Here is a 24,951-nt window from a genome sequence, read left to right as displayed (position 1 = left end):
CTACACAGTGTGGGGTTACTGGGGCGTGTCTGTGTGTATGTGTATCAGCAAGCCATTAACGATATATGCTCCTGTGCAAGGGAGATTATATGTGATGACAGGGTGAATCTGCCTTAATTTCATAGAATTGAAGGTAGAGGAGAGGGTTAGAATGGAGAGAAGAAATTTACTTACCTTCGCCAGAGAGTTGCAGTCCTCAGGTCTCCGGAAAGTGGCAGTCAGGACTCAGGAGAGTTGTAGGCAGGTCTTGATGCAAGTCGCGACAGGAGAGTCGCAGGAGGAAGGAGACGAAGGGGAAGAGGGTTTAAAAAGGAGAAAGTTTTGAAACGGTTATGTGGGGTTTAGACGGGGTAAAAGAGTCATTTGCATTTCACTTCTAACAACGTCAGTCAAATAGGGTACAATTGTAATTTCCGTGAACACAGGGGTAGGTCTTAAATATATGGAATATTCCAGGGGAGGTGCGTGTAATTGAACCAATTTAATTCGATTTTTGGTTATCAGTTCATGTTCTCTTTGTGTCAAATCGGTGCCCATCGGTCTTTTCGATCTTGGCCCGGACCGACCGGTAAACAGTTTTCTCCCCCAAAATTTCACCCTAAATTCAATACCGGATTGTTATCCAGTTAACGCCTCAACGGTGCGGTTTCAGTTTTACTATGGGTTTTGATCGGATCGGTCCCAAAACTGGACTTCCTAATAAACTTGCAGTTGAAGGTCATACCTTACCGAAACCATTTGGGGTGGACCGGTTCGTGGAGCCGCCTAAACGACCGTATTTCCATCCCAACTTCTTCAGTCGCTCTCCTATGGATTTTATCGTCTATGTTTAGCCTGCCAAGTACCAAGAACCAACACAGTAAAGAGCCCAACTTTTCTTTTATTTTGCCTTCCTTTTCCCTCGCAAGTGTAAAATGGCGAAATCTCGTTTCAATCTCTATCAATTCTATTTGTATTTAACTTTCCTCCAACTCCCAGCCTTAATCTCTGCAATCAGGTAATTTATGCTTCAAGCGCACGGAATATTCTTCAATTTCGATATCCAAATTCCTCTTTGTGCTTTGAATTTCAGAAATTTATGCATCAAGCGAACGTATTCTTTGTGCTCCGTTGTAGACTGTACTTGAAATTTGCAGTCAGTTCTTTTTTCTTTTGAATATTTTTGAATATTTATTTAATAAAACATTGAAATTTATTGTGGTTGAATGGAGATAGTACGGTATCTTATAGCAATCAGACAACTGCTATTGATTTTGTGTAAAACTTCGCATCTTCGGACATTAGTGACTGCATTTTTCTGAGCAAATGTTAGGAAAATAGAAACATGAGCAGAAATGCATGAAATGGGATGTAGCTGGATTCTTTTCTTAATTATGAACTTTTTCTGTACATGAGCTAGACTTTTTTGTTTTAAACTAAGAGGTGTCTAGTTATTTGTTCTTTGTCCCAACCTTCCTCTTCAGTTGAAGAACTGAAGATCATAGGTTTTGTATGATAGATAGGTTAGCTGTTGAATTTATAGTTTTTTTTTTTGCATGAGGCTGTGCTACATGAGGAGTTCTAATAAATTTACCTCCACCTGTTGCTGGAGTACACCACTGGCTGAAAAATTGGGTTGGTCATAGCTCCAAAACCTACCTCCCTATATTATTGACATTCTAAATATCAATTAGATCGAATATTTCGGAAATTTTCTTTCAAAATATAAGATGATGTGGCTAGTTGGGTGGTAGGACCATACGATCAATGCATTGCTCCATAACAAAAGACTGAAATAAGGATAGATTATAATATATTAGATGCAAGTCATCCTATTCTTTTTCACCTTTCTGTTATGAATTAATATTTCGCAATTCCTTTATGATGGTAGCCAATTATGGTATTTATGATCTATATCGCTAGATATACGAGATAGTGGGGGGGGGGGGGGTGGTGGTCTACCTTCTTTCTGCGCTTTTTTTTTCTTTTAGGGGTGTGTATGGAGGGGAGGGGGTCAAGGGGGTGATAGCTTATATATGTAGTGAGTGATATAAACAAGGAATTAGGTTCACTACAAGGTCAAGTTTGGTGTATAAGACTGTTAATCCTATCACTGTGATGGTTTTAGGTAATCTTCTTTTATACAATGGACATTGGGAATACATTGACAATTTTACTACAAGATCCTTGATTGAAGAGTGTTTCTGATCATTTTAGAAGATATGGTTGACTAGGACCACCATTGTATAACATCTACCGAATGGAAGATCTATAGGTGCATGATATGTCATGCTCATGGTTCCACTTTGTAGTATCCAAGAGACCAAGAACAACTTAACTATTAAATTCTATAGTTAATTTAAATACATCAAAAAGCCTAGATGTCATGGTGGTTGAAGCATTGAGAAGGGACATGAATGCTTATACTTAAGAGAAGATAAAGCCCTAGATAAAGGGGAAAGGCAGAATAGGTTTCATGTGTCTTACTCCAAGCAATTAGGATAAGGCTTGGTAGTTGCCACTATGGAGCTCCTGTTACAATACCCCACGTCTTAGAGTTTACCAAGTGCACTGACCTTGGCCTTGCTTATATTTAACTGTTGTAATATGGGTTCAAGGGTAAAATTGTCTTAGGGGTAATATTGTCCTTGTACCTATTCTAGAATGTTCCTTCTCATATTATAAATAAAGAGTAGCTATAGTCACACTGGCTAAGCCAGTATTCACGGAATTCAACATGGTATCAGAGCCAAAATTCATCCGGGAATATGGGGCATAATTTTTTCTCTCTCTCTCTCTCTCTCTCGTGATCTCGCCCTAGCACACACCACCGCCCTCCACTACTTGACCTCCGCCATCCTCCGCCAGCCTTCCGCCTCCCTTCCAATCTCCCGCGACCCTCTTGCCCTTCCTTTCTCTCTCTCTTGCAGGAGTCTTCATCTCCTTTGTCGCCTTCTCCTTTCCACCCTTGGTGGTGAGTTGTCTCCCACCAAGAGCTATTTGTTGACCTCCCTATGTCTTAAAGTTTTTTGGAGGATTTATTTCTCTGTTCTTGAGTAATTTTTTCCTTTTCACCAACCACCATGCCTGACAATTTCAAGATTACATCAGCTTCCTTTGGCCCCGATAGCATGTTGCAGCGTGATTTTCTTCCGTTTCCAGCCAGCTCCATAAAATTAAATGGAAGCAACTATCTGTTATGGTCTCATTCCTGTTTGTTTGCTATTGGTTCCCGTGGTGTCTCTGGCTACATCACCAGGACAACTGTCAGGCCTACCGATGCTGGTCATGCACAAGATAGGTAGATGAATTTTTTAATTTCTTGGTCATGTCTTATCTGGTTAATTCTATGGACCAAGAGATTGCTGGCTGCTACCTTCTTCTTCATACGGCTGCCAAGATCTGGAAGACAGCCTAGGACACCTACTCTCAAGTAGGGAATGCCGGCCAATGTTATGAACTCCGTCAGAAAATTCACGACAAAGCAGCTGGAGTTGTCTCTCTCCCAATACTATAATAAGATGTGCACTATGTGGTAGTAATTGGATTTTTTGGGGACCTTCATTGTAACCTGTGATGTTGATGCCATGGCTTTCCGGGTCTTTGATTTTCTGGCTGGTCTCAATATTGAGTTTGATTAGATCAGGGAAACTACACTGAATCGTGACCCTCTACCCACTCTTGAGCAAGCCTATGCGATTCTTGTGGTTGAGGACAGTAGGCGTACAACCATGGTTAATCCCATCACTCAGGAGAGATTGCCTCTCCTTTTTGGTTCTCAACCAACTCCTCGTGGGAACTCTTCCCGTGGTACTGGTGTTGATCGTGTGACTGGTGATTGCCCCCCTATTCAATGTGGCATACCAAGGACCGATGTTGGAAGCTTCATGGTCACCCTGCAGATACCCATGGGCATGGGAAGAATCTATTGATGAGCGGCCTAATGACCAATCTCTTTCACAAGTTGTGGCTGAACTACAAAATCTTCGGGACATGATGACTCGCTTGGACACATCTTCTTCAGCATCGACATCTTCTTCATTGGCTACTTCGGCTGTTTCTCTGCCCTTTGATCATTCTACCAACCCTTCCACAGGTATTCCATTTGGTTGGAATTGCACCTCGGTCATACCCGATTCTTGGTTCATTGACTCTGGGGCAACCGACCATATGACAGGTTCTTCCTCTCTTTTTTTTCGAATATTCTCCTTTATCTGGTCATGGTAAGGTTTGTGTTGCTGATGGGTCTCTTTCTCCTATCTCGGGAAAGGGATCAGTTCAGTGTACTTCTTCTCTTTATCTTTCCTTTGTGTTACATGTACCTAAATTTTCTATTAATCTGTTATCTATTAGTAGCTTAACTAGGGATTTAAACTGCAAAGTAACATTTTTTCCAAAGCATTGTTTGTTCCAAGACTTGGTAACGGGTCATACGATTGCATGTGGTAAGGTGGTTGGTGGACTGTACGTGCTTGATAGTTCACGGGCTGCATTGACTTCTCTGGATTTGTCTTTTGATTCTGCTTCTGCGTTACTTGAGTTGAATACATGGCATTGCCGTTTGGGACATCCACCCTTGGGTGTTTTATCAGTTCTTTTTCCTAGTTTATTCAAAAAATGTAATCCGAATAATTTTTCTTGTGATGCTTGCACTTTGGCAAAGCAAACTAGGAATGTTTATTCTGTTTCTGATAGTAAAAGTATGACCCCATTTAGTTTAATACATTCTCATGTGTGGGGCCCTGCCCGGTGTGTTTCTACATTTGGATTTCGGTGGTTTGTCACCTTTATTGATTGTTACAGTCGTACTACTTGGGTTTACTTGATGCACAGTAAGAGTGACGTTTTTTCTTGTTTTGCATTATTTTATAAGATGGTTCAAACCCAATTTGATGCCAAGGTGAAGATTTTACGATATGACAGCGACAAGGAATATATGGATGGTGCCTTTCGCTCCTATTTGGATCCCCATGGAATTATTCATCAGACATCTTGTGTGAACACTCCTGCTCAGAATGGGGTTGCTAAACGAAAGAACCGGCATTTGTTGGAGGTGGTTCGCTCTCTTATGTTTACTATGGCTGTTCCTCCTCGTTTCTGGGGGGGATGCGGTTCTTGCAGCCACTTATCTTATCAATCGGCTCTCTTCCAGAGTCGTAGTAGGCCGCTGCCCTTTGGAACTTCTCTTGGGATCCTCAACGTTTGTTGTCCCTCCCAAAGTTTTTGGCTATGTGCTGTTTGCTCGAAATCACCATGCTCACGGGAAGTTCGACCCCAAAGGACTTCGGTGTGTTTTTCTTGGCTACTCAGCCACCCATAAGGGGTATAAATGCTATCATCCTCTTACTCGAAAATTGTTTGTGACAATGGATGTGGTTTTTTTGGAATCTGAAGCATACTTTGCACCGCCGGTACCTCTCCAGGTGGAGATTCTAGGTGATGAAGAGGTACCTCTGATTGCTCCTCTGGATGTTAACGTGCCTACTATAGAGGATGTTTTGGTCGAATTAGAGGATGGGATTACAAGTCAGGAACAAGGGCAAGGACAAAGTGAGCAGCATACAGTCTAGGGGTAGTCTGGAGAATTAAAAGAGTTAAGATTTTCTCTCGTGGAACGAATTTTCCTCCTCGTGGAACTTGGTGTAAAGAGACCACCACCACTGCTCCTACACAATCAGTACCTGCTCTAAGTCCTACTGCTAGTCAACTCTCTGGTAAGTTTCATCCTAATCCTAGTCTTGATTTAATAGCTATTTGATAACCGAAGCGAAGTTGTACACAACACCCAATTTCCAATTGTGTCATACAATTCTCTAACTCCTTTATTCCATGCCTTTGTGTCTTTGTTGTCCTCTGTTACTCTCCCTAGCAATTGGCAGGAAGAAATAGCATTGTTAGGAAGAAATAGCCGAATAGAAGTGGAAAGAAGCGATGAATGAAGAAATGCATGCCCTTGAGAAAAATCAAACCTAGGATTTAGTGATTCCTCTACCAGGGAAGAAACCCTTTGGCTGCAAATGGGTCTTTATTATGAAGCACAAATCAGATGGTTCGTTAGAGAGATATAAGGCAAGATTGGTTGCAAAAGGGTGCACCCAAACCCAAGGAATTGACTATCAAGAGACCTTTGCTCCCGTTGCAAAGATGAATACGGTGAGAGTCATTAAATCTTATGTTGTGAATCAAGGTTGGGATCTCCAACAGCTCGATGTGAAGAATGCCTTCTTGCATGGAGAATTGGAAGAAGATGTTTATATGGAAATACCTCCTGGATTTGCTACTCCAGAGATTTAGGGAAAGGTATGCAAGTTGAATAAGGCCTTATATGTCCTAAAGCAATCACCAAGGGCCTGGTTTGGTGGCTTCCATGAAGCCATGATTGCAAGTGGTTATAAGCAAAGCAATGCTGATCACACGTTATTTGTTAAAAGGGTGGGACAGCTTGACACAATTTTGATCGTCTATGTAGATGACATAGTGATCACTGGTAGTAATGCGCAAGAAATTCAAAAGTTGAAGACTTATCTGGGCTCCGAATTTGAAGTCTAAGATTTGGGAAAGTTACGGTATATCTTGGGGTTGCCTATTCAGCCAAGGGCATATCTCTTCTCAGAGAAAATATACTCTTGACCTATTGAGTGATACAGGGATGCTTGGTTGTAAACCGGCCGATACTCCTCTTGCACCCAACACACACTTGAAGAGTAAGGAAGGTGACCCTGTAGATAAGGGTAATTATCAGAGATTGGTTGGTCATTTGATATATCTCTCCCATACCCGACCAGATATTGCATTTGCAATGAGTGTCCTGAGTCAATTCATGCATATTCCTCACTACTCTCACTTGGTGGCAGAATGCAGATTATTGCGGTACCTGAAGTCATCTCTTGGAAAAGGAGTCTTGTATTCTCCACATAATCATCTTCGGATAGAGGCCTACACTGATGCAGATTAGGCAGGCAATCCTGATGATAGAAAGTCAACATCCGGATATTTTACCTTTATTGGAGGAAATTTAACTACATGGAGAAGCAAGTTTGGCATGTTTGACATGTATGCACCAACTGGAGGGGGAGTGTTGTAATATGGGTTCAAGGGTGAAATTGTCATAGGGGTAATTTTGTCCTTGTTACCTATTCTAGAATGTTCCTTCTCATGTTATAAATAAAGAATGGCTGTAGTCACACTGACTAAGCCAGTATTCAAGGAATTCAACATTAACTATACCTGCACTACATAGGTTGCAGAATATTAAACTCATGCATATATATTCAAACCTAGTTTTAAGGGGGAGCTGAAAAATAAGGGAGGATGAATATGCCTATTTATGTCAGTATGCCAATTCATAGACAGAAGGTGCTGTTCCCATAGTTTGGTTGAGGAAGACATTGTGTCTCCTGCTTCTTTTCATACCAAGCCTTAGCTTTACGGGTTCAGTTTAAGGAAGATACATGATTTGAATAAATTTCTGGCACTTGCATAGTTGCATAGTTGGATGGTATGACACCTGAGGCAAGTGTTTTTTCAATATTTTTTTACATGAGTCCCATTGGGAGAAAAAAGACCTGTTACAGACTTACCGGTGACCTGGTGATTACTCTAGGTTTTAATAGCCACACTTTGAGGGATTACATTTTCCTATAACTGTTTGCTTCTAATTGTCTTGATACTCGTACCTTGTAGCTATTATTAAGGAATATTTATGCTCTTAAAGAATTGTAGTAGGAGTCATTCAATTGAATGCAGTGGACATTTATTAGAAAGAGGAGAAAAAAGAAATGACTGCATTATGGACTATTCCTATGGTGGATAATGTAAGGTTTTGAAGTCTTAAATTTTTTGAATTGAGACCTGTATTGTATCCTTGCCTTCCTTGCCTACTTGTTTCTGTAATTTCTAATGGTTGTTCAAGTTTGTATTTCCTTTCACTTTTAATTGTAGGAAGGACATCAGCCTTCAAAGGAAACAGATCTGTAAAAATACAGTTCAAGGAAGATATCTTCTTTCTGATGATAATGGTATGACATTTTTTTCCAATATTTCAATCTCCCCCCCCCCCCCCCCTTTAAAGCTTGCATTATAATTATAAATGTGACACTCCACATTTATCTGTTTTGCTTCTATATCTTTACAATGCAAAAAGATGCACATTCCATATTCCTTGCATGTGATATTCAACAAGAAAAAAGTTGGTTCTTATCTTCAAGTCACTCTAATCTGGTGGTTAGACTTTAGATTCCACTTGCTTTTTTACATCCAAAATCAGAGGTCTGTCCTTTTTTTCTATGGATGTCTTCTTCTTTTGAATGCTCCAACTTGGAAAATGGTGATTTATCTATTATGGTTCGACAGTTATCTTTGCTACAAGGGTCTATGGTGCTCTCCCATCTCATTAAGATTACTAGGTCTTTGTCTCCTGTATGAACATCTTGTTCCAGTGAAGTTGTAGACCATGTGATTCTTTGGCCGATGAGCTTAAAAATGGTGGAACACTGGGGGAGCCTTGCACAATTATTTAGCCATGGTGTTATTTTCTCTCTCCTTGTCATATTTTCTTATTATTAATAAATATTCCCCTTTGTCCTTAAAAAGGGGGAGGACTGCATTTAGTTATTCATTTGGTATCTTATTTTCTCATACATACATACATAGACCCATATATATATATCTGTGTGTGTGTGTGTGGGCCCACAAACACATACACACACTATTACCCCTATCCCAAGGACTGTAGAATATAAACCTGCGGTGCTGCACTTTTACTTCCATTGCTGCTACAGCTTTCTCAGACATGGTTTTAATTGTTTATTATGCATGTGATTCTTTATCAGTGCATATATGTTCTCATTGTTGCCTAAGAAAAAGACAGCAGTTCTCTTGTCAGTGACTTTTCATCCCAACAATATTTTTAATTGCAGGCCATGTATGTGATGCTCTATCAGTGGATCCATGGTCTCGTTGTTGCCCTGGGACAGGAGAGAAATTTTCTTGTCAGTGAGTTTTCCTCTAGATATCATCTGTTCTTGGGGCTCAAATTGGGCAGGACTTTTACAGATTGGTGATTTTTTTTTTACGTTCTTGCTTGCAGTGGATGCAATTTTGTCTCACAATGCTGTAATTCATATGAATATTGTGTTTCATGCTGTCTAAATCCTACTCGGGTATTTACTTAAGCATTGAGTTTCTTTGTATTATCGTTTCTTATTTTTTATTTTTGGGGTAAATTACAGCTGAGGTACCCACGTTTGAAATATTATGTTTGGGGTTCTTCACCGGCCAGTTCTGATTAAAACCGGGAATATTTCCAACTTTACCCATGGCTAGTTCTCTCACCCCTAAAGTCAACTCCCACCTCCACTCCATCTTCAGCATCTCTCCCCCCTGTCCAGCCCTGCCCCCGCCCTTTGCCCAATCCTCTGCCACTCTCTGCCCCCTTGGGCACAACTCCATTCGGCAGCTCCAAGTGGGAGAATACCAGGGCCGCCTCTTGTTGAGTGCAGGCACCAGAGTTTGCTTCGAAGTGGTAGAAGCAAACCCTGGGATATCTGCAAAAGAGAGACAAATTATTTTAAAAAAGGAGACAATATCGAAGCTCGCTTGTGTGATGCCCTAACGTGCAGAAGAGAAAAAAACTTTTTGGGTGTCGTTGTGGGCAGACCTCAGCGCTACGGTAAGGTTGCTCCATTGTGACCTAGTGGTTGTGGTTCGAGTCGGGAAACAGCCTCTCCGTGAAGCGGTGTTAAGGCTGTGTACATTATGACCCTCCCCAGACCCTGTAGTGGCGGGAGCCTCGTGCACTAGGTACACCTGTTTTTGGGGCCTCCGCTGTTGCTACTTTGATTCCGAGAAGCCAGATCGAAAGGGTGAGAAATAGAGGGAGGATAAAATGAAGATTCAAGAGCAGAGAAAGAGTGTACTTGGGATTCTGTTCGCTAGTACGGATGACAATTCCGTAGCCGACCGGAGGTGAGGGGCAATGGCAGGGGTAGGAACGGATGGTGGAGGGGAGGGAAGTGGGATTTAGTGGTTAGGATGGGCTGATGAGTGTTTTCCCTATTTTGACAGTGTTTTGCAACATTTAGACAAAAAGTTCTTATTCATTTTTCTATTTTGTTTTTTGAAAAAATAATGCAGCAATTGAAGAACCCATCGGGGCCTTTCGGGCAGGTCGAGATTTCCGAAATTTACCGAAATTTCACCGAACTATGGTATTTTTTCTGCCATATTTCGGCAGTCCATCTCGGTGGGTTTTTTGCCATATTAAGGCCTGATACTTCATGTACACCCTTATTTAAGCTAAATAAACACATTTAAACATTCATATTGCAAAAAAGTGAACTCAAAGTGGTGTCTTGGGTTTGCACCCTTGATTGACAGTATACGGTCGGACCTTGATGTATAAATAGTTAAATACACATTGTATAAGTACTAAAAGACATAATAACAAATTTAAACAAAGTAATGAAACAAAAATAAAGTCTAATGTAGCCTTTAGTTCAAGCTTTAAACTCATAAAGTCATAAGTGCATAAGTTCATAAGTCATAACTCAGAAACTCCATAAAAGTCATTAGTTCAATACTCAATAGTCAATACACAAAGTCACAACTCACAACTCACTAGACTCACAACTGTCATAAAACAAATCCTAGTAATAATTGCTATGCCTTCCTGGATCGACCCCACTCATGCTCCGCTGGAGTTGACATCCATTGCTCTTTGTCTGAAGGACATACGTGGACCACGGTATAGTTTCAGAGAAGAAACGAGTGTATTCATCCACAATTGCCATGTAAATCCCGAAATATCACGAAATTTCGCCGAAATTTGTACTTTTTCATTTCATATGGCCATTTCGTCTCGGTAGTGTCGAGATTTCCGAAATATGCCGATATATCGGCGATATTTCGCGAAATCTTGAACCATGATCATAACATTCCCGTTTGCATCATGTTCGGATCTCCACGTATTGGCGATGGTGGGCTCCGACAAAGCCATTCACTATCGCTCTGGATGGAATCATCGGCTTAGATTATTGGAGGATACCAGAACACCTCACCCCGTCAGATAGTTGTCTCCAATGGATCATCGCAGCTATACAAATTGAGAGACAACTCAGCAGAAAGCCAGGGCAGGGGAGGGAAAGAGAGGGCTGCGACAGAGTGGGTGTATGGTTCAGCCGTAGTGGAGTGAGAGGGGGTGGGGAGTTGTAGAGGGTTGGGCAAAGACGGGTGGGGGTGGGGTTGGGGGAAGAATAGAGGGCAGGGGAGAAATACTGGGGGTGGGAGCAGCAGAAGGCGGAGATGGGATCGGAGGTAAAGGGGTGAGAGAACTGGTGATGGGCATTGGAAATATTTTCAGTCTTAAGCATAACTGACTAATAAAGAACCCCAAGCATAATATTTCAAACATCATGTTAGTTTTCTTAAACGTTTGGTACCTCAGCTGTAATTGACCCTTTATTTTTTTGTAAACTTGAAGTTCTGCCTCTATGATTCATGTTGGTTGGTCTGTTCTTCAACAGACGCAAAAAGAACTTGCACTGAAGGTGAAGATTGCCAAGCCGATGACAGCAGGTGATACCTCATGTGCTGAATAGAGGGAACTTGTTCTCGACAAAATATGAATTTCTTCCCACAGTAGCAATCGTAGTGGGGTTCAGATGAAGTCAGAGGGATTTGAATGAATTTCGTCTGAAATTTTGACCCTCTGATTTCAACCATTTGTTGGATGGAATTTGTTATTTTCAGTCGTGGAAATACAACCATATGACAAGTGCTTTCTGAAACGTCTCAATAAATTGTTTCATTCATCTTGCTGGAAACTCCCTAGGTTTATTTATCCATTAAACGAAAAATCCCTAGGTTTCCTCTTGTGAAAGTCTTACTTTGTAGTCAGGGTTTGTACCCATTAGTTTGATAAACCAGGATGTCATCTGGTTCTTTTTTCTGACAGGGACTTATGCAAGTATCTTTGATTTCTGTGCTGGGAGGTGTCGTCATAATTCGGAGAGCGTGGTATGTAGCTATTGCATGCTTCTCATGTACAATTGTTATCCAACTTAAGGGAATACATTTTGGGCTTACCAGAAATGCCCTTTAAATACATTATTGTACCTACTTATTGAGGAAGCAATGCTTCTTGGTAAGTTCTACCAAAAAAAAAAAAAAAAATGCATGTTGGTAAAGGATCTAGCCTTGTAATAGCCACCGAATTTTACTGATTTATGATCCTATCTTCTGAACACCATATAAATTGCATCCTGTGGAATGGTAGGGAAAAAATTGCAGTAGAATAGTTCAGTGTCCAAAAGAATAAAATGCTAGCTCGAGATCATCTGCATGTGAAAATTTGCTTTTTAATGAATCTACAAGTAGCAATCTGCTGAATAACTAAAACAGACAAGATATCCACCATTTGAATTTGAGATGAAGTGCATATTCCTCAACTTTTGTGTTTGTTATAGTATTATTTGAAATAAGTTCAAATATTTCAGGTTCATGAGAATGCTTATGCTAGCGATTATCATCACTGCTTTTCTCTGCCATCAAATTCTTCTGGTGAGTCTATATGTCCTCGTCTCCAGAATTGTGCTTTCATGCTGTGAAACTTCTGCCTTGCTAATTGTTTGAAACATGAATCTCACAATTAGGAACGGATATTTGTGAATCTGTGTAGCCCATACAGAGCCCATTCAGAGTTCAGATTGAACACATACAAAAACTTCAAAAAATCCTGCAGCTATATTTAAGGACAGAAACAGGAAAATTATCAGTTGCCATACATGTGATTTTTATCAGTTGTCATATTTGTGTTTCCATCTTTGTTATCCAGTTCACATTCTGTTTTCTGTCTATTACTGTTGCTGGAGTTTCAGATGGATAAAATTATTTTTTACTTATTTATTGAATATTTTCTGTTTGAGTTTCATAGTTAATTTTAGTTTGTTTGTACGTTCGTTTCCCATGCATTTAATTAACACTTGCAAATGGCTATGGTTTACTGGATGACCTACTGAGCAAGGGCTTCCTGTACAGTTCAAATCTCTGCCATGTGCCAAGCGCTGGGATCTAAATTTCAGCCCAAACAGAGATGGTTGCATGGCAATATAATGTTTAAAAGTCTAGAACTACCAAGAGGGTGCACACTAATGCCTGGACTACCAAAGGGGTGCATATCAATACATGGAAGGGTATGTGATTGAGTTGGCCTTTGAAATTTGACAAATGGCTGATCCAGACCATCTCCAATCTGATGGATGTAATTTCCATGTCATCCTTCCGTGTGGCTGTCTAGGACAAGTGGACAACTGGGTGGGCCTTCTTGCTTGGGTCATGCAAAGAACCTTTTGCGCTAAACTTTATTTCAGGAACAGTAAACGCTGAAGAATGCACAGATATGTATCCTGTTAAGTGTGTTTAAGTGGGTGTATGATGCAAGACAGGAATACTTGTGCCATAGGGAAGTAGTGACAAGAAAAAAAAAGAAATGATCTAATTATTTCAAGGGAGAGGGTTTCCCATGCCGCCAGTGTTGGGGGGGGGATCTCTCATGCCATACCAATGATGGTGCAGGAAACAGTATCATTCACATGTGGCCCACATGGTCAGGGGAGGAGAGAGAAAATAATAAAAAGTCTCATGTGAGAGGGCGTATGGTACACTTTCTACATGGGTAACTTTTTCCCGTATTTCACAACACAACAACTTGGCCTTATCCCAACTAAATGGGGTCGGCTACCTAGATCCTTGCCCTCCATCCAGCTCTATTCGAGATAACTTTTTCCCTTATTTCAATGGTGGATATTTGTCTTTGCAATCTGAACAGCTCTGTGGTTTTGTTTCTCTTTCTTAATCTTTATATTCCTTTCCACTTTAGAAGCCAGATTGAGGCTTTTGACAGGGTATGATGACCCCTTATTGATTCTTAATATTTGATTGTCTTAAATACCCTTCATAATAGGGACTATGGTTTCCCATCTGGAAGCGAGATTAGCTGGCATCAATGTTGTAATTGGAAGGTGAGAATTGAGGCATTTTTGTTAATGGTTTTAACATCTCAAATATTTTGACTGGAGCTGATTTTATCACTTGAAATATGGGCAGGCAAGGGGAATCTTGCAATTCAGTTTGCAGGTCAAAGGGTCAGTCATGTGTTCCAAACAAGCTTTCTGTGTTGAATAAATGTGAACTGTAAGATTCTAGATCTAATGAATTCTGTTTATTGTGTCTTTTTGCTCAATTGTAAAAGTTGATATATCTTCCTTGCACTGTTTACTTCTGTTAGCAACTGCTAGGAGTGTTTTGCCCAAAGCAACAAGGTATTTTTCTGTGTTATATAAAAGGGGCTGATTGAAAGAAGGCATTAAGGGGATACCTCAAATAAGGTTTCATATAATTAAGCCTCTTACATGGGAAAGTTGTCCTCTCTGCGAAAGCAGCGGTAAGGCTGCGAACATTATGACCCTCCCCAGACCCTGCAGTGGTGGGAGCCTCATGCACTGGGTACGCTCTTTACTGAGGGTGTATATTATTGAGTTTCATACTTGGGACCAAACCTCCTTGGAATGATGAAATATTATTCTGTGAGATCATATTATTCATTCATGTGACAGTGGAATATGCTTGACTCAACTTGATTATGTCAAAAGCATTTCCAGTACTTCCCCATCTCTTGATCTATGAGTGTGTACGCACACACACACACATACACATACACATAATTTTGTGCATGTATGTATGTATTTATGATTTTACATAATTGTTATTAATTGTCTTTTGATACTTCTCCAAATAGTATGCAGAAATATATGAGCTGCAAAGGAGCATGTTTGGCCAGCATTGGATCAGATCAACCTGCAGTAGTTGTTGATGATGCTCCTAAACATCTGGTACACCTCTCTCTCTCTCTCTCATGCGTGTATGTTGTGTAAAATTTTATTTATAAATACATTTTGATAAGAGTGATTCCCAATATAATCCATATAAGGGAGTTCTTCTCATAATATTGTAGCTGAAGTTGAGGGCACCATGAGGAGTTTCTATTCTCAAAAGATTTTGCAACTAATATGCAAACGGTTAACACAACAAAAATGAGGGAAAGCCATTGTGAAGGAATATGACTTGTAACAGAATAATGGCAGCAAAAGGGTGGGTTGTGCTGTGTTGTATTGCTGTGTATTTTCTTTAGTGTTTTGTTAGATATATAATGTTCTGTATATCATATATCAAGGTAAAATAATAAAATAATAGTAAAATTGTTTCGAATGACCCAATAAGTGAGAAAGTCAGTATAATGGAATGATGGATAAGAACAGTTGCTTTCCCAGAAAGAAGTGGCTGTTGCTTTAGAAAGCTTTACATTACTTGTTAATTGGTATAGGTCATAGTTAATAGCAACTATAAAGACATTATCAATGGTTAAATATGCCAGTTATTAAATCATGGGATTGTAATGTATTTTTCTCCTTAAAGAGTGAATTTGTATTCTTGTTCTCTTTCATTAAGAGCTAGAAAGTTATTCCGGTTTAGTGTTTGGGTGCATAGAATGAGAAATTCTTTTCTTCAAAGTACTCCACCTGATTTAATCTCAAGAAGTTTGAAGAAATAATTAGGAATAACAGGCTAACAGAGATATCTTATCAAAGATTCATCAATTTCACATATCATGAATCTGAGCTAATCCTATTTGCCTTTGGTTTTCAGAATCCAGGAGCATGCTTGTATACTCGAACACAAGCAATGCTTTCATGTGATGGTTCACATCGGCATACTAGGAGACTTTGTCCTTGTGCATAATACCCTGCTTTAGTGTGAGTATGTATTTCTTTACTTGTTGGAAGTTGTGGTTGAATTAGATGTTTGGATACTCTGACTGAGGGAAAATTGAATGCTAGTCCTTTCTGGGTTTAAAAGCAATGCATGACAGATAAGAAATAAGGAATCTGACAGCTTTGCTGATTGTGATAACTTTTTGCCTGACTTTCTCTTTTTACCAAAATTCTAAAAGTGATGTACACCTGTTGTCATCAGTATACAAGTGAATGCAAATCTCTCTTCCGTGGTTCACAATACAATTTTCATTGAATAAGTTAGAGCTTTCTAAATAATTATAGTTTAATCTCAACTCCTTCGTTTAATCATTTTCTTTTTTCGCCCACTTATTGTGCATTATATAATGTTTAATAGTTAAATGTTTGAGAAGATTGTGTATTTATTTAGTCTTGATAAGAGTATTAATGCTATTCTTGACGCAGGCGGAAGGTTCAGATCTGTAATAGAGAGATCAGATCTAATTTATAGGGAGGTTAGGTATAGGATAAAGGGATAAGAGTATAAGACGAGGTTTTAAGATCAGATTCTGGTCTTGATGAAGAGAGAAGAAGAGACTGGGGGATGAGAGGGAGTATCGTGAGAGAGAGGAGAAGAGATGAGATTGAGAGGGGGAGAGAAAAAAGAGAAGATGTTGAGGAGAGGGGAAGAGATAGAAGGTGATCAAACACACCTGCTGATTTCCAATGAAATCTAATATTCAATTCATTCTTCAAATCTTCTTTTCATTGTTGGATTACATGAGTATATAAAGAAAATAAAGATGACTCTTGGACTCGAGCATTAATCACCTAGAAGCTAACTCCAATAAAGCATTAAATTACCTAGAAACTAATACCAAGTAAAATTAATTACTTAATACAAACTCTTGGACTCCTACATAGAAAACCTAAAAGACCCAACCTGAAAACTGAAAATTCTAATTAAAGCACCTAGAAAAAGAAATCAACTCATTAACTAAGCCTAGGAAAATGAAAAGACACATTGAAATATTAAAAGACACTTTTAAGAAAATTAAACTTAGGTCTGGTGGCTCTTTGAAGTTGACTTCATGGGCCCCACCAGCAATAATATCGCAGGAACTAACCCTGGCCAGCTTAACTCACGTCTAGGCTTAATTGGGGCTGGTTCTTGGCCCTGCGGTTTTGGTCTAGTTCTAATGTGGACCAAAACAGCATGAGTGATCTTCTTCAGGTTTGATACTGCATCAATTCTTTTCCTGGAAAACATAGTAAAATGCTGTCATTTTGTGGACTCTTTATTAATGGAGTGTAGTGTGCTTTATGCCTTTATCTAACAATCTCCTTGCATTTCTTGCCTTCAGATCACATTTCAATCTACCAGGTGACTTTGTTGCTATATCTATATGTTTCGAAACATCCATGGCCCTTCTGCTTAAAATCATTTTTATTGTTATACAACTTTCCGAGATTCGGATTAAGATGTCTCTAGCGGCCTAGCCCTCAATTCAAGAGCTCCCCTTGAACATCCTTTGCACCTTCCCATCTTTGGTACACACACGACACACTGTCAGTTTCCCCTCCTTTTCCACCTCCCCCTCCCCCCCCCCCTTTCATCCACACTATCCCTTCTACAAAAAATATCATCAACATGAATTCAAATGGAATACCTGGTGTTATATCTGTCATCACTGTGGTGGATGGGCCCACACTCTGGTACTCTCAATTCTGGGCTGCTGGAAACAATTGGGCCAGTGCTGTGGTCCATGGCCAAGTTCACCCCCCTTGGACTGGTAGTTAATATTTGATAGATGCATATCTAGATGCCTTGGATCCATATGTAGAAACAAAGACTGGATATGTTTACTCAAGCAAGGTAGGCAAAAGGGGTAGAAAGGGGCTGCTACAAGTTGAGGAGGCAGAGGAAGAAGGCATAACAGCAGCTGCAAAAAGGGGCAAACGGCTTGAGGAGGAAGGAGGAAAGTTGACAAAAGAGGAAGTGCTAGAAGAGGCAACCATAGTAAATTAACCAAACTCACCCTGAACAGAAAAAAGAAAGGGAAAAATGTAGGCCTGGTTGTGGTTGGAATGAGCATAAGAAACAAGAAGAGAAAGGAAAGAAGAAAATGAACTGATTTATATTTGGTTTGTCACGCCTCTGTGAGTTAAACTAAATGGTCCTCAACTCCTCATGAAGACTCAACAAAGTCAAGACACCAAAATGAAACCCTATAATCAGATGTTACAATATTAGGGTATTGTTTATGACTTGTCTTATTTATATTTCCCATGGCTTGTGACATTTAGACTTACCACTACTTGCCACGTGGAATCAAGGTTCTAAAACTCGGTCTTGACCAGGTCGAGTTTACCGAGATCTCGAGATCTCGGCGAGACAATGTATTTTTTTTTTTTGTGTTTCGGTGGGCATATGGCCATACTCCGAAACTTTAAGGTAAGCTTGTTTTAGGCTTAATAAACATATTTAAATGTTCAAATTGAAAGAAAAAAAAAAAAAAAAACACCCAATTTGGTGTTTTGGATTTGCATCCTTGGTTGGCAGTAAAGGCCGAACCCTTAATGTAATATTGCCTATTCTACACATTGTTTGAATGATATGAGACATAATTGGCAATTAAAACAAGTAAATTATGCACATAATATTGAATAATTATTTAAGAAATAGTTAAAGACTTAAAGTTTCTACTACAAACCATAAGATACAATGAAGTGTTCACAATGCATATTACATAGACACCCAACCTAAGTACAATGAATAATACGTAAGTCATAGACACCTTACTCCCCTAGTCTTCCACGTCTTAACTCCCAAGTCCCAACAATACAATACTATGACTCTATGAGTACTGAAGGGGTTGAGATTCTCGAAATATTCGAGATTTCACCGAGATTCTAGAAATATTTGAAATCTCGGTTGAGTTTTTCGAGATTTGACATTATGTTGTTTTGTATAATACCTCGTCTTGACTAGCTCGAGTTTACAAGATTTCCGAGATCTCGGCAAGATTTTGAACTATGCGTGGAATATATTTATGGATGTGGATGGGTGGATGATCCATATGATTGTGGACCCCAACCCCCATCTTCTTGTTCGAATTTCAGCCTGAAACAAGCAGGGGAAGTGGTAAATTGAGTTAAAACTTATATAATATTACAAGAATGCCATTTCACTATGATAGAATCTAATAATGGCACTTTGGTAACTGTTGTTACCTTGAGCTCACTTTTGAGGCACTTTGCCTGTTTCTTGTCTTCTCTAACATGAATTCATCCATTTCTGCCACATGGCAAGTGGGCAAGTTTCAATGCCCTCAGAGCCATGGTGGCAAATAAATGCATTTTAATTCTGTATCCTACATTTGTATATTTACATTTACTAGTAAACTCACACGTGCAAATGCACGTGTAGCCATATGTTGGTGAGAGAGAGAGAGAGGCATGTTGTCTTGGCTCAAATTATTAGTATGGGAAAAAGAACTCTGTCCAGGAGTTTGGCCTACGCCAGCACTCCCATGAGTCTCTCTGTCTCTCTCTCCTTCCCATATGAAAAGACACCTTTGCCCCCTTGTTTTGAGGAGGAAAGAGATAGACACATGAATATTACCCTTTGTTTTGGTTACATTTAAAATTATGTATAATTACCATGGCTTATACATCTGGTAAGATGCCCACATATAAAATGCATTAAATTATTTATTATTTTATTATCAATGTATACAGATCTATATTTCAGGTGGTTGCGTTGTTTGAAAATAGTCTGTGTCCATCCATGGCACTCATGCTAGTTAGTATTCACTCGTCATAGCTGACAATACAACTTAACTGTCATCGTCTCCTCCACTTTTTTTTTTCAGACCTTAAAGCTCCCGCTGGCTCCACAAAGTCCATCCCTTAAGTTGAGCTATTATTGATTTCATTCAGATTCTCACCCACATTTTTCTCTATGCTGTTTTGCACTGTTATTTCTCTCTGTTGCCTATGATTTCCTGCAAACCGTTCATCCTCTTTTGTCTCTCAAATGAATTCACATGTTAATGCTGTGCTACAGGATATCATCCAAACTCATTGCATAAAATCACTCGTCTTCCTTAACCATGTGACTACGACCCGTCTGTAGCAACATTTTCATTTGGGTTTTCATTTTTATGCTTTTTTATGCCTGTAGGGCAACATCACTAGTGCACACCTGCCACTGATTGAGTTAACAATCTAAAAGAAAATAAACTCAACAATGCTTTTCTGGACATTTTAATGCATCTTCTGGCTGTCATTGGAAATCTCACAAGAATTTCATAAACCACTCCCTGATTGGATGAGAGTCCACCAATTGAGGAATTATTTGACAATATTCTGAAAATGTTATATCTTTACGTGTCATGTGCCCTTGTGTTTATGCATCTTTGCCTCTTTCGGCATGCACTATTTAAGTAACGGGCATCCAACACTTGTGGACCATGTTTAAAATCAATTAGGTGATCATCACCAACTATTTAGATAGCTTGAATTTGAACCAGTCATGGACCTTATGTTCTTCAATTGGATAGTAAGGATCAATTAGTTTAGCTGTGATTTCTGACTGTATTCCACTGTATGCAGGTAATCGGAGCATGGCACCCGGGGGGGGGGGGCTGTTGTGTTTCTGTACTTTATTATGGATTTTAATTAAGATTCTTAGCGTATCAATATTCAAAATTGGAGTCAAATTTCCATATATTGTAAAATTCACGCTGGATTATGTAATTTAACTTCCTGAAGCAACCCATTGCTTTATAACCAACTGGAAACCCTGGTAAAATGAAGAAACTGATGCAAAGTTCTTGAGTTTATTTGGAGAGGATATTTAAAAGTTCTTTCTCCTTGTTTGTAAAATGAACAATTAAAGATAAATGCAGATGCATGTGTAAGGACCCGTGATCCAAACTTAAGCTTCAACAAGGAAGTAGGGAATACAAAAAAATTGTTTTCTTTTACTATGGCTAAATAATTTATAATAATTGCAGTATTAATCAGAATATACTCCAACAACTGCATCTATAAAGCATAAAGAATTCGAATATACTAAGCCCATCCATCCTCTTGCCTCCATCGGCCAATTTTACATTTATAATTACAATTAATAAAAATTGAAATTCCCTATTCTGCCATTCGGTACAAGCCTTCAGAACCCAAACTTAATTGCACAGTCCCTTCAGGGATTAAAAATGACAGAAAAGTAGAACACAATAGAAATTCATAACAGATCTTGGAGAAATCCTACTTTCTGCCAGGTGGATACTTTATTAGAACAATCCAAACTCAGAAGCTATAATCTGATTTGGATAGTCTCTTATTATCTCCAGGTTTTGGGTTCTGCTTCATCTCATCAGCTCCCTTGTCTTTGTTCCCGTCATTGTCATCTTCTTCCTCTTCCATGGACTGGAAAGCAGGGTGGCTTAGAATCCTCTTGAGAAGTTGGGTCCCTCTGAGAGCATTTGTCAAAGGGAGGTGACCCTCAGGCGTGTCATCTTTCAATTCCCAAACAAACTCACTTGGAAAAGACCTATAATTGTACTGCTCAACCTCAGTGTCTAGCTTCTTCATCCAGCCAACCTTCATGAAAAATCTGGTGAAGTCCCTGTTAACCTTCCCCCATATTCTTTTCTGAACGCTGTAACCGAATTTGTTATTACTGTATTGCCGCCAGAGATTGTCTATGGTCTGGAGGTTGGATTCCGAGATGAATTGAACTTCGGAGAAGAAGACATAGCCACGCTCCTGAGCTGCTTCGCCTGCCAGGACAATAAGGAGACGGCGAGTTTCTTCGTCGGCTTGCCGGTAGTCCTTGGAGGATAGGTGGTGTTGGAGGGTGTCAAAGGAGAGTGTTTGTGAGGTTGGAGTGGTTGTGGTGGAAGTAGTGGAGAAGATAGTGAAGTTGGTGGAGCAGAGTTTATGCAGGGACAGAGATGTAGAAGAGGTGATGGTGGTGGTTGTGGTGGTGGGTTTCAGGAAGAGAGAAGAGGGTAGGGTGGAGGGAAGGCTGTCTGAGTGCTGGCGCCTGCTGAGAGGGTAGCGGTGGAGGGACTGAAGAGAATTGGTGGCCATAGAGAGAGAGAGAGCGCGTTTTGTGTTGTGATGCGGGGATGGGAGGGAGATAGATAAGGAATGAGTGAAGATCGAGGGTGGGGTGGGAATCTATGGGGTCAGCATAAGAGATAAAGAGCAGGATTTTTGATTGGTTAGATATGGGTGAGGCTAGATCCTCTCTCTTTTCTCTATGTTCCCTTGTAATCTCTCTACCTCTCTTGCCGCACTTCTTTGGGTAGTGTGGCATCACTGGCTTGGGCATGGCAACATATTTATAATTTTTGGTAAAATCCATGGGTGTGACGCCATTTCATTTTTAATAATGAACTGCACGCGACACTACTTTATGAAATCCAGTTGGTTGGAAACGTCCTGCCCACTCATTAGACAACAGTCTTTAAAACCCGTCCACCCGGACTGAATTACTAAAGGAAGGTTGGTTGGGTTGGGCTGGGCTGGGCTGGGCTCAATCCAGTACAATTCAGTTCTTCCTCTATCAAACCAAAGCTAGAGGGGCTGTCGACTGGCTCACTGTGTACAATGTGTGTTGTATTGTCGTTGTATGGACATAGTCCTGTTATTCTTCAACACTTTCTGAACCTCACAGGCTCGGATCACCTTCCAGTGTCTGAATGCTACCTTGGTTTTACACCCACGTTATGTTCATGTGTAGTAGTGTGTGCAACAACATGGGTGTGAGGATCCGCTCCGCCGCACAGGGGTTTTCTTCTGTGGATTATGAGGGTCATACAATCATATGGAATGGAGTCGCCACCTAGGGTTAGGGCCTAAGACCCAATTGGTGTAGCCCTATGAAGGACTACATGATTCAACTTTGTTTGGTCAAAGATTCGGGGTAAGTGGTCAGGTTACGAGAGCGGAAAAATGTTAGGCACCCACCTCACCCGGGTAAACCTGTCTTTCTACTAGATGCTTGTTTTCGAATATTCTCCCTTTATAACTATCCTACACCAACATATATGACTAAATAATGATGCACAAACTGTTCGAATAAAACTAAACTACATTACACTAACTACTATGTACACTACATATGGATGCTTAAAGGTCTACATTGTGCCAAAATCAAAAGTTAACAATAGAAATGTATACTTGTATGCTAAACCAATGCGATTATGATGATGCACAAACTGCACGTTAAACCAATACGATTATAAGAAATGCAAGATGGAAAGCATCCCCCGACTCAGGTGGAAACAAATGACTAACTTATCCTTTGTCGGACAAAGTAACGACTTACTAGTATTGAACCTTGAGATCTTGGACAGAATAACGACTTACAAGTATTCAGTCTTGGAATCTTAAGCAGAGTAAAGGCTTACGAATATTGAATCTTGGAACCTCGGGCAGAGTAACAATGTCATGAGGTTTTGAGAGCCAAATGCTTGATCCTCGGACGAAGTAACTACGCCATAGAAAATTCTCAAGTCTTCAATGGAATAGGATAAAAATGGGTTGGAAAAGTCGGATTCGGATGATCCGGATTTTGGGCAAGGTAATAAGGCTCTAGGATTCGAAACTGGAGGTGGGGCGAACCCCGAAATGGGCAAAACAGGGCTTTGGGAAGCAAAAAAGGCGAAAATGGGGTCTAGGAGTGCGTTTCCCGAGATTTGAAACCTACTTGCAAATGAGGGGGGAAGACCCCTATTTATAGGGATTTCTGTCCATCTGTGGCGCTACAATAGTGCCATGAACTACTGCGACGCTGCAGTAGTGCAAGCACTACTGCGGTGCGCTAGCATGGCGTTGCGGTAGCCCTTGGGCTATTACAGTACTTGCGGCTTGTTGCAGCGGTTCGGGTACAGGCCCCGTGCAGGTCAGGTGGGTTTTTGGTTTCGGAAAAAATGGTAAAAGTGTCTATGGGGTACATCATCAGCCATCTATGTCTGATTGTCGTCATCGCCAGGAGTGGTGACAAAATTCAGCGTCTATAGTTTGCCCCTCTTTGGCCGAAGCCTGTGCCAACAACCGAAGGGCAAAGACAAAAGATCACTTGATTTTGTCACCAAGAGCATGTACTGCCGTCACTTTGCTCATAGATGGCGGAGTTGAATGATAAAACCACTCTTCAGTAAATCGATTGGTAAATCTTTATTAAAAACTGATAGCAGAGCTGTTTGGTAAAAATCGATAGTAAAAACTAGATTTGGTAAAAAAAAAACTATCATTTAATCATTATCAGTCATGTGAGGATGAGACAACATCACTCGACCGCGATTTAGCGTCTCCCAAAGGAAAGACATTGGATCAACGGGTGATCATGCTCTATATGAGTATAGCAGAGATCAGAAGACAATGGATGATCAAGCTATATGCGAGTATAGCAGAGATCAGAAGACTGCAGGTGATCGAGCTATATGTGAGTATTGCAGAGATCAGAAGACAACGGATGATTGAGCTATATGCGAGTATAGTGGAGATTAGAAGACAATAGGTGATTGAGCTATAAGCGAGTATAGCAGAGATCAGAAGACAACAGGTGATTGAGCTATACGCGAGTATAGCAGAGATTAGAAGACAATGGGTGATCAAGCTTTATGCGAGTATAGCAGAGATAAAAAAGACAGTGGGTCAATGGGTGATCAAGCTATATACGAGTATGGCAGGGATCAAAGGGACAATGGGTCAACGGGTGATCTAAGGGTGTCAAAATGGAACCGAAACCAATTATCGAACTGGAACCGATCGTTTAAGATCGAACCGAACCGCACCATATAAAAACGACACAATTCTGATTTCATAGGTTCTATTACCAGTTTGGTTTAGTTCAAAATCGGAAAACTGTCGGTTAACAGAATAGAAACCGGGTAGAAAACCAAGATTAGGAATATTCTTATTTGTTTAAGAATGGGGTTAAGCACTTAAAATATTAGGACTCCTTACAGAGATTTTTTTGAGTTTCACTTTGAGTGCCAAATTCATGAAGGGATGAAAGGTTTTAGTACGAACATGTCTTAGTGGACTTTGTTAAGGAATTGAGTGGGGTATGGATTGGTGATGTCCTCAGGTTGGTTTCCCTTGCGGTATTTTTCGGCCTTGAGTAATCACTTAAAATTATCATTGTAACTAGCATGTCTAA

At 40.1% G+C, this 24,951-nt stretch overlaps 2 protein-coding genes across 5 annotated transcripts; one reads left to right on the top strand and one right to left on the bottom strand.

Moving 5' to 3' along the window:
* Nucleotides 1–825: 825 nt before the first annotated feature.
* Nucleotides 826–23,311, top strand: LOC122655647. Of its 4 annotated transcripts, none has more exons than XM_043849907.1 (12): nt 832–997; nt 7,921–7,997; nt 8,898–8,973; nt 9,068–9,140; nt 11,502–11,553; nt 11,933–11,994; nt 12,474–12,537; nt 13,940–13,997; nt 14,083–14,169; nt 14,774–14,867; nt 15,682–15,792; nt 23,301–23,311. In XM_043849907.1, the coding sequence occupies exons 1-11, from the start codon at nt 915–917 to the stop codon at nt 15,772–15,774; spliced, it is 819 nt and encodes a 272-aa protein (XP_043705842.1). In that variant the 5' UTR covers nt 832–914; the 3' UTR covers nt 15,775–15,792; nt 23,301–23,311. The 4 variants fall into 4 exon arrangements, with proteins under 4 accessions (XP_043705843.1, XP_043705842.1, XP_043705840.1 ...); XM_043849905.1 differs by lacking the exon at nt 23,301–23,311 and adding an exon at nt 20,385–20,645 and having other exon boundaries at nt 15,682–15,788; XM_043849906.1 differs by lacking the exon at nt 23,301–23,311 and adding an exon at nt 20,385–20,645.
* On the bottom strand, nt 20,981–21,952 carry LOC122655649 (tetrapyrrole-binding protein, chloroplastic). Its single transcript, XM_043849909.1, has 2 exons — nt 21,079–21,952; nt 20,981–21,041 (listed from the first exon to the last, which is right to left on the bottom strand). Exon 1 carries the CDS (start codon nt 21,867–21,869, stop codon nt 21,084–21,086), a length of 786 nt encoding a protein of 261 aa, XP_043705844.1. The 5' UTR covers nt 21,870–21,952; the 3' UTR covers nt 20,981–21,041; nt 21,079–21,083.
* Nucleotides 23,312–24,951: the final 1,640 nt, after the last annotated feature.

Source organism: Telopea speciosissima, chromosome 3 (genome assembly GCF_018873765.1).
Source record: "Telopea speciosissima isolate NSW1024214 ecotype Mountain lineage chromosome 3, Tspe_v1, whole genome shotgun sequence".
Lineage (NCBI taxonomy): Eukaryota > Viridiplantae > Streptophyta > Magnoliopsida > Proteales > Proteaceae > Telopea > Telopea speciosissima.
This window is presented reverse-complemented; position numbering and strand designations above follow the sequence as displayed.

Excerpts from the sequence above, each read along its gene's own strand:
- LOC122655647 (XM_043849907.1), top strand. The coding sequence starts at position 915 with ATGGCGAAATCTCGTTTCAATCTCTATCAATTCTATTTGTATTTAACT. Across the intron at positions 998-7,920 it reads GCCTTAATCTCTGCAATCAG|GAAGGACATCAGCCTTCAAA; the intron begins GTAATTTATGCT and ends TTTTAATTGTAG. Across the intron at positions 8,974-9,067 it reads GGAGAGAAATTTTCTTGTCA|TGGATGCAATTTTGTCTCAC; the intron begins GTGAGTTTTCCT and ends TCTTGCTTGCAG.
- LOC122655649 (XM_043849909.1), bottom strand. The coding sequence starts at position 21,869 with ATGGCCACCAATTCTCTTCAGTCCCTCCACCGCTACCCTCTCAGCAGG.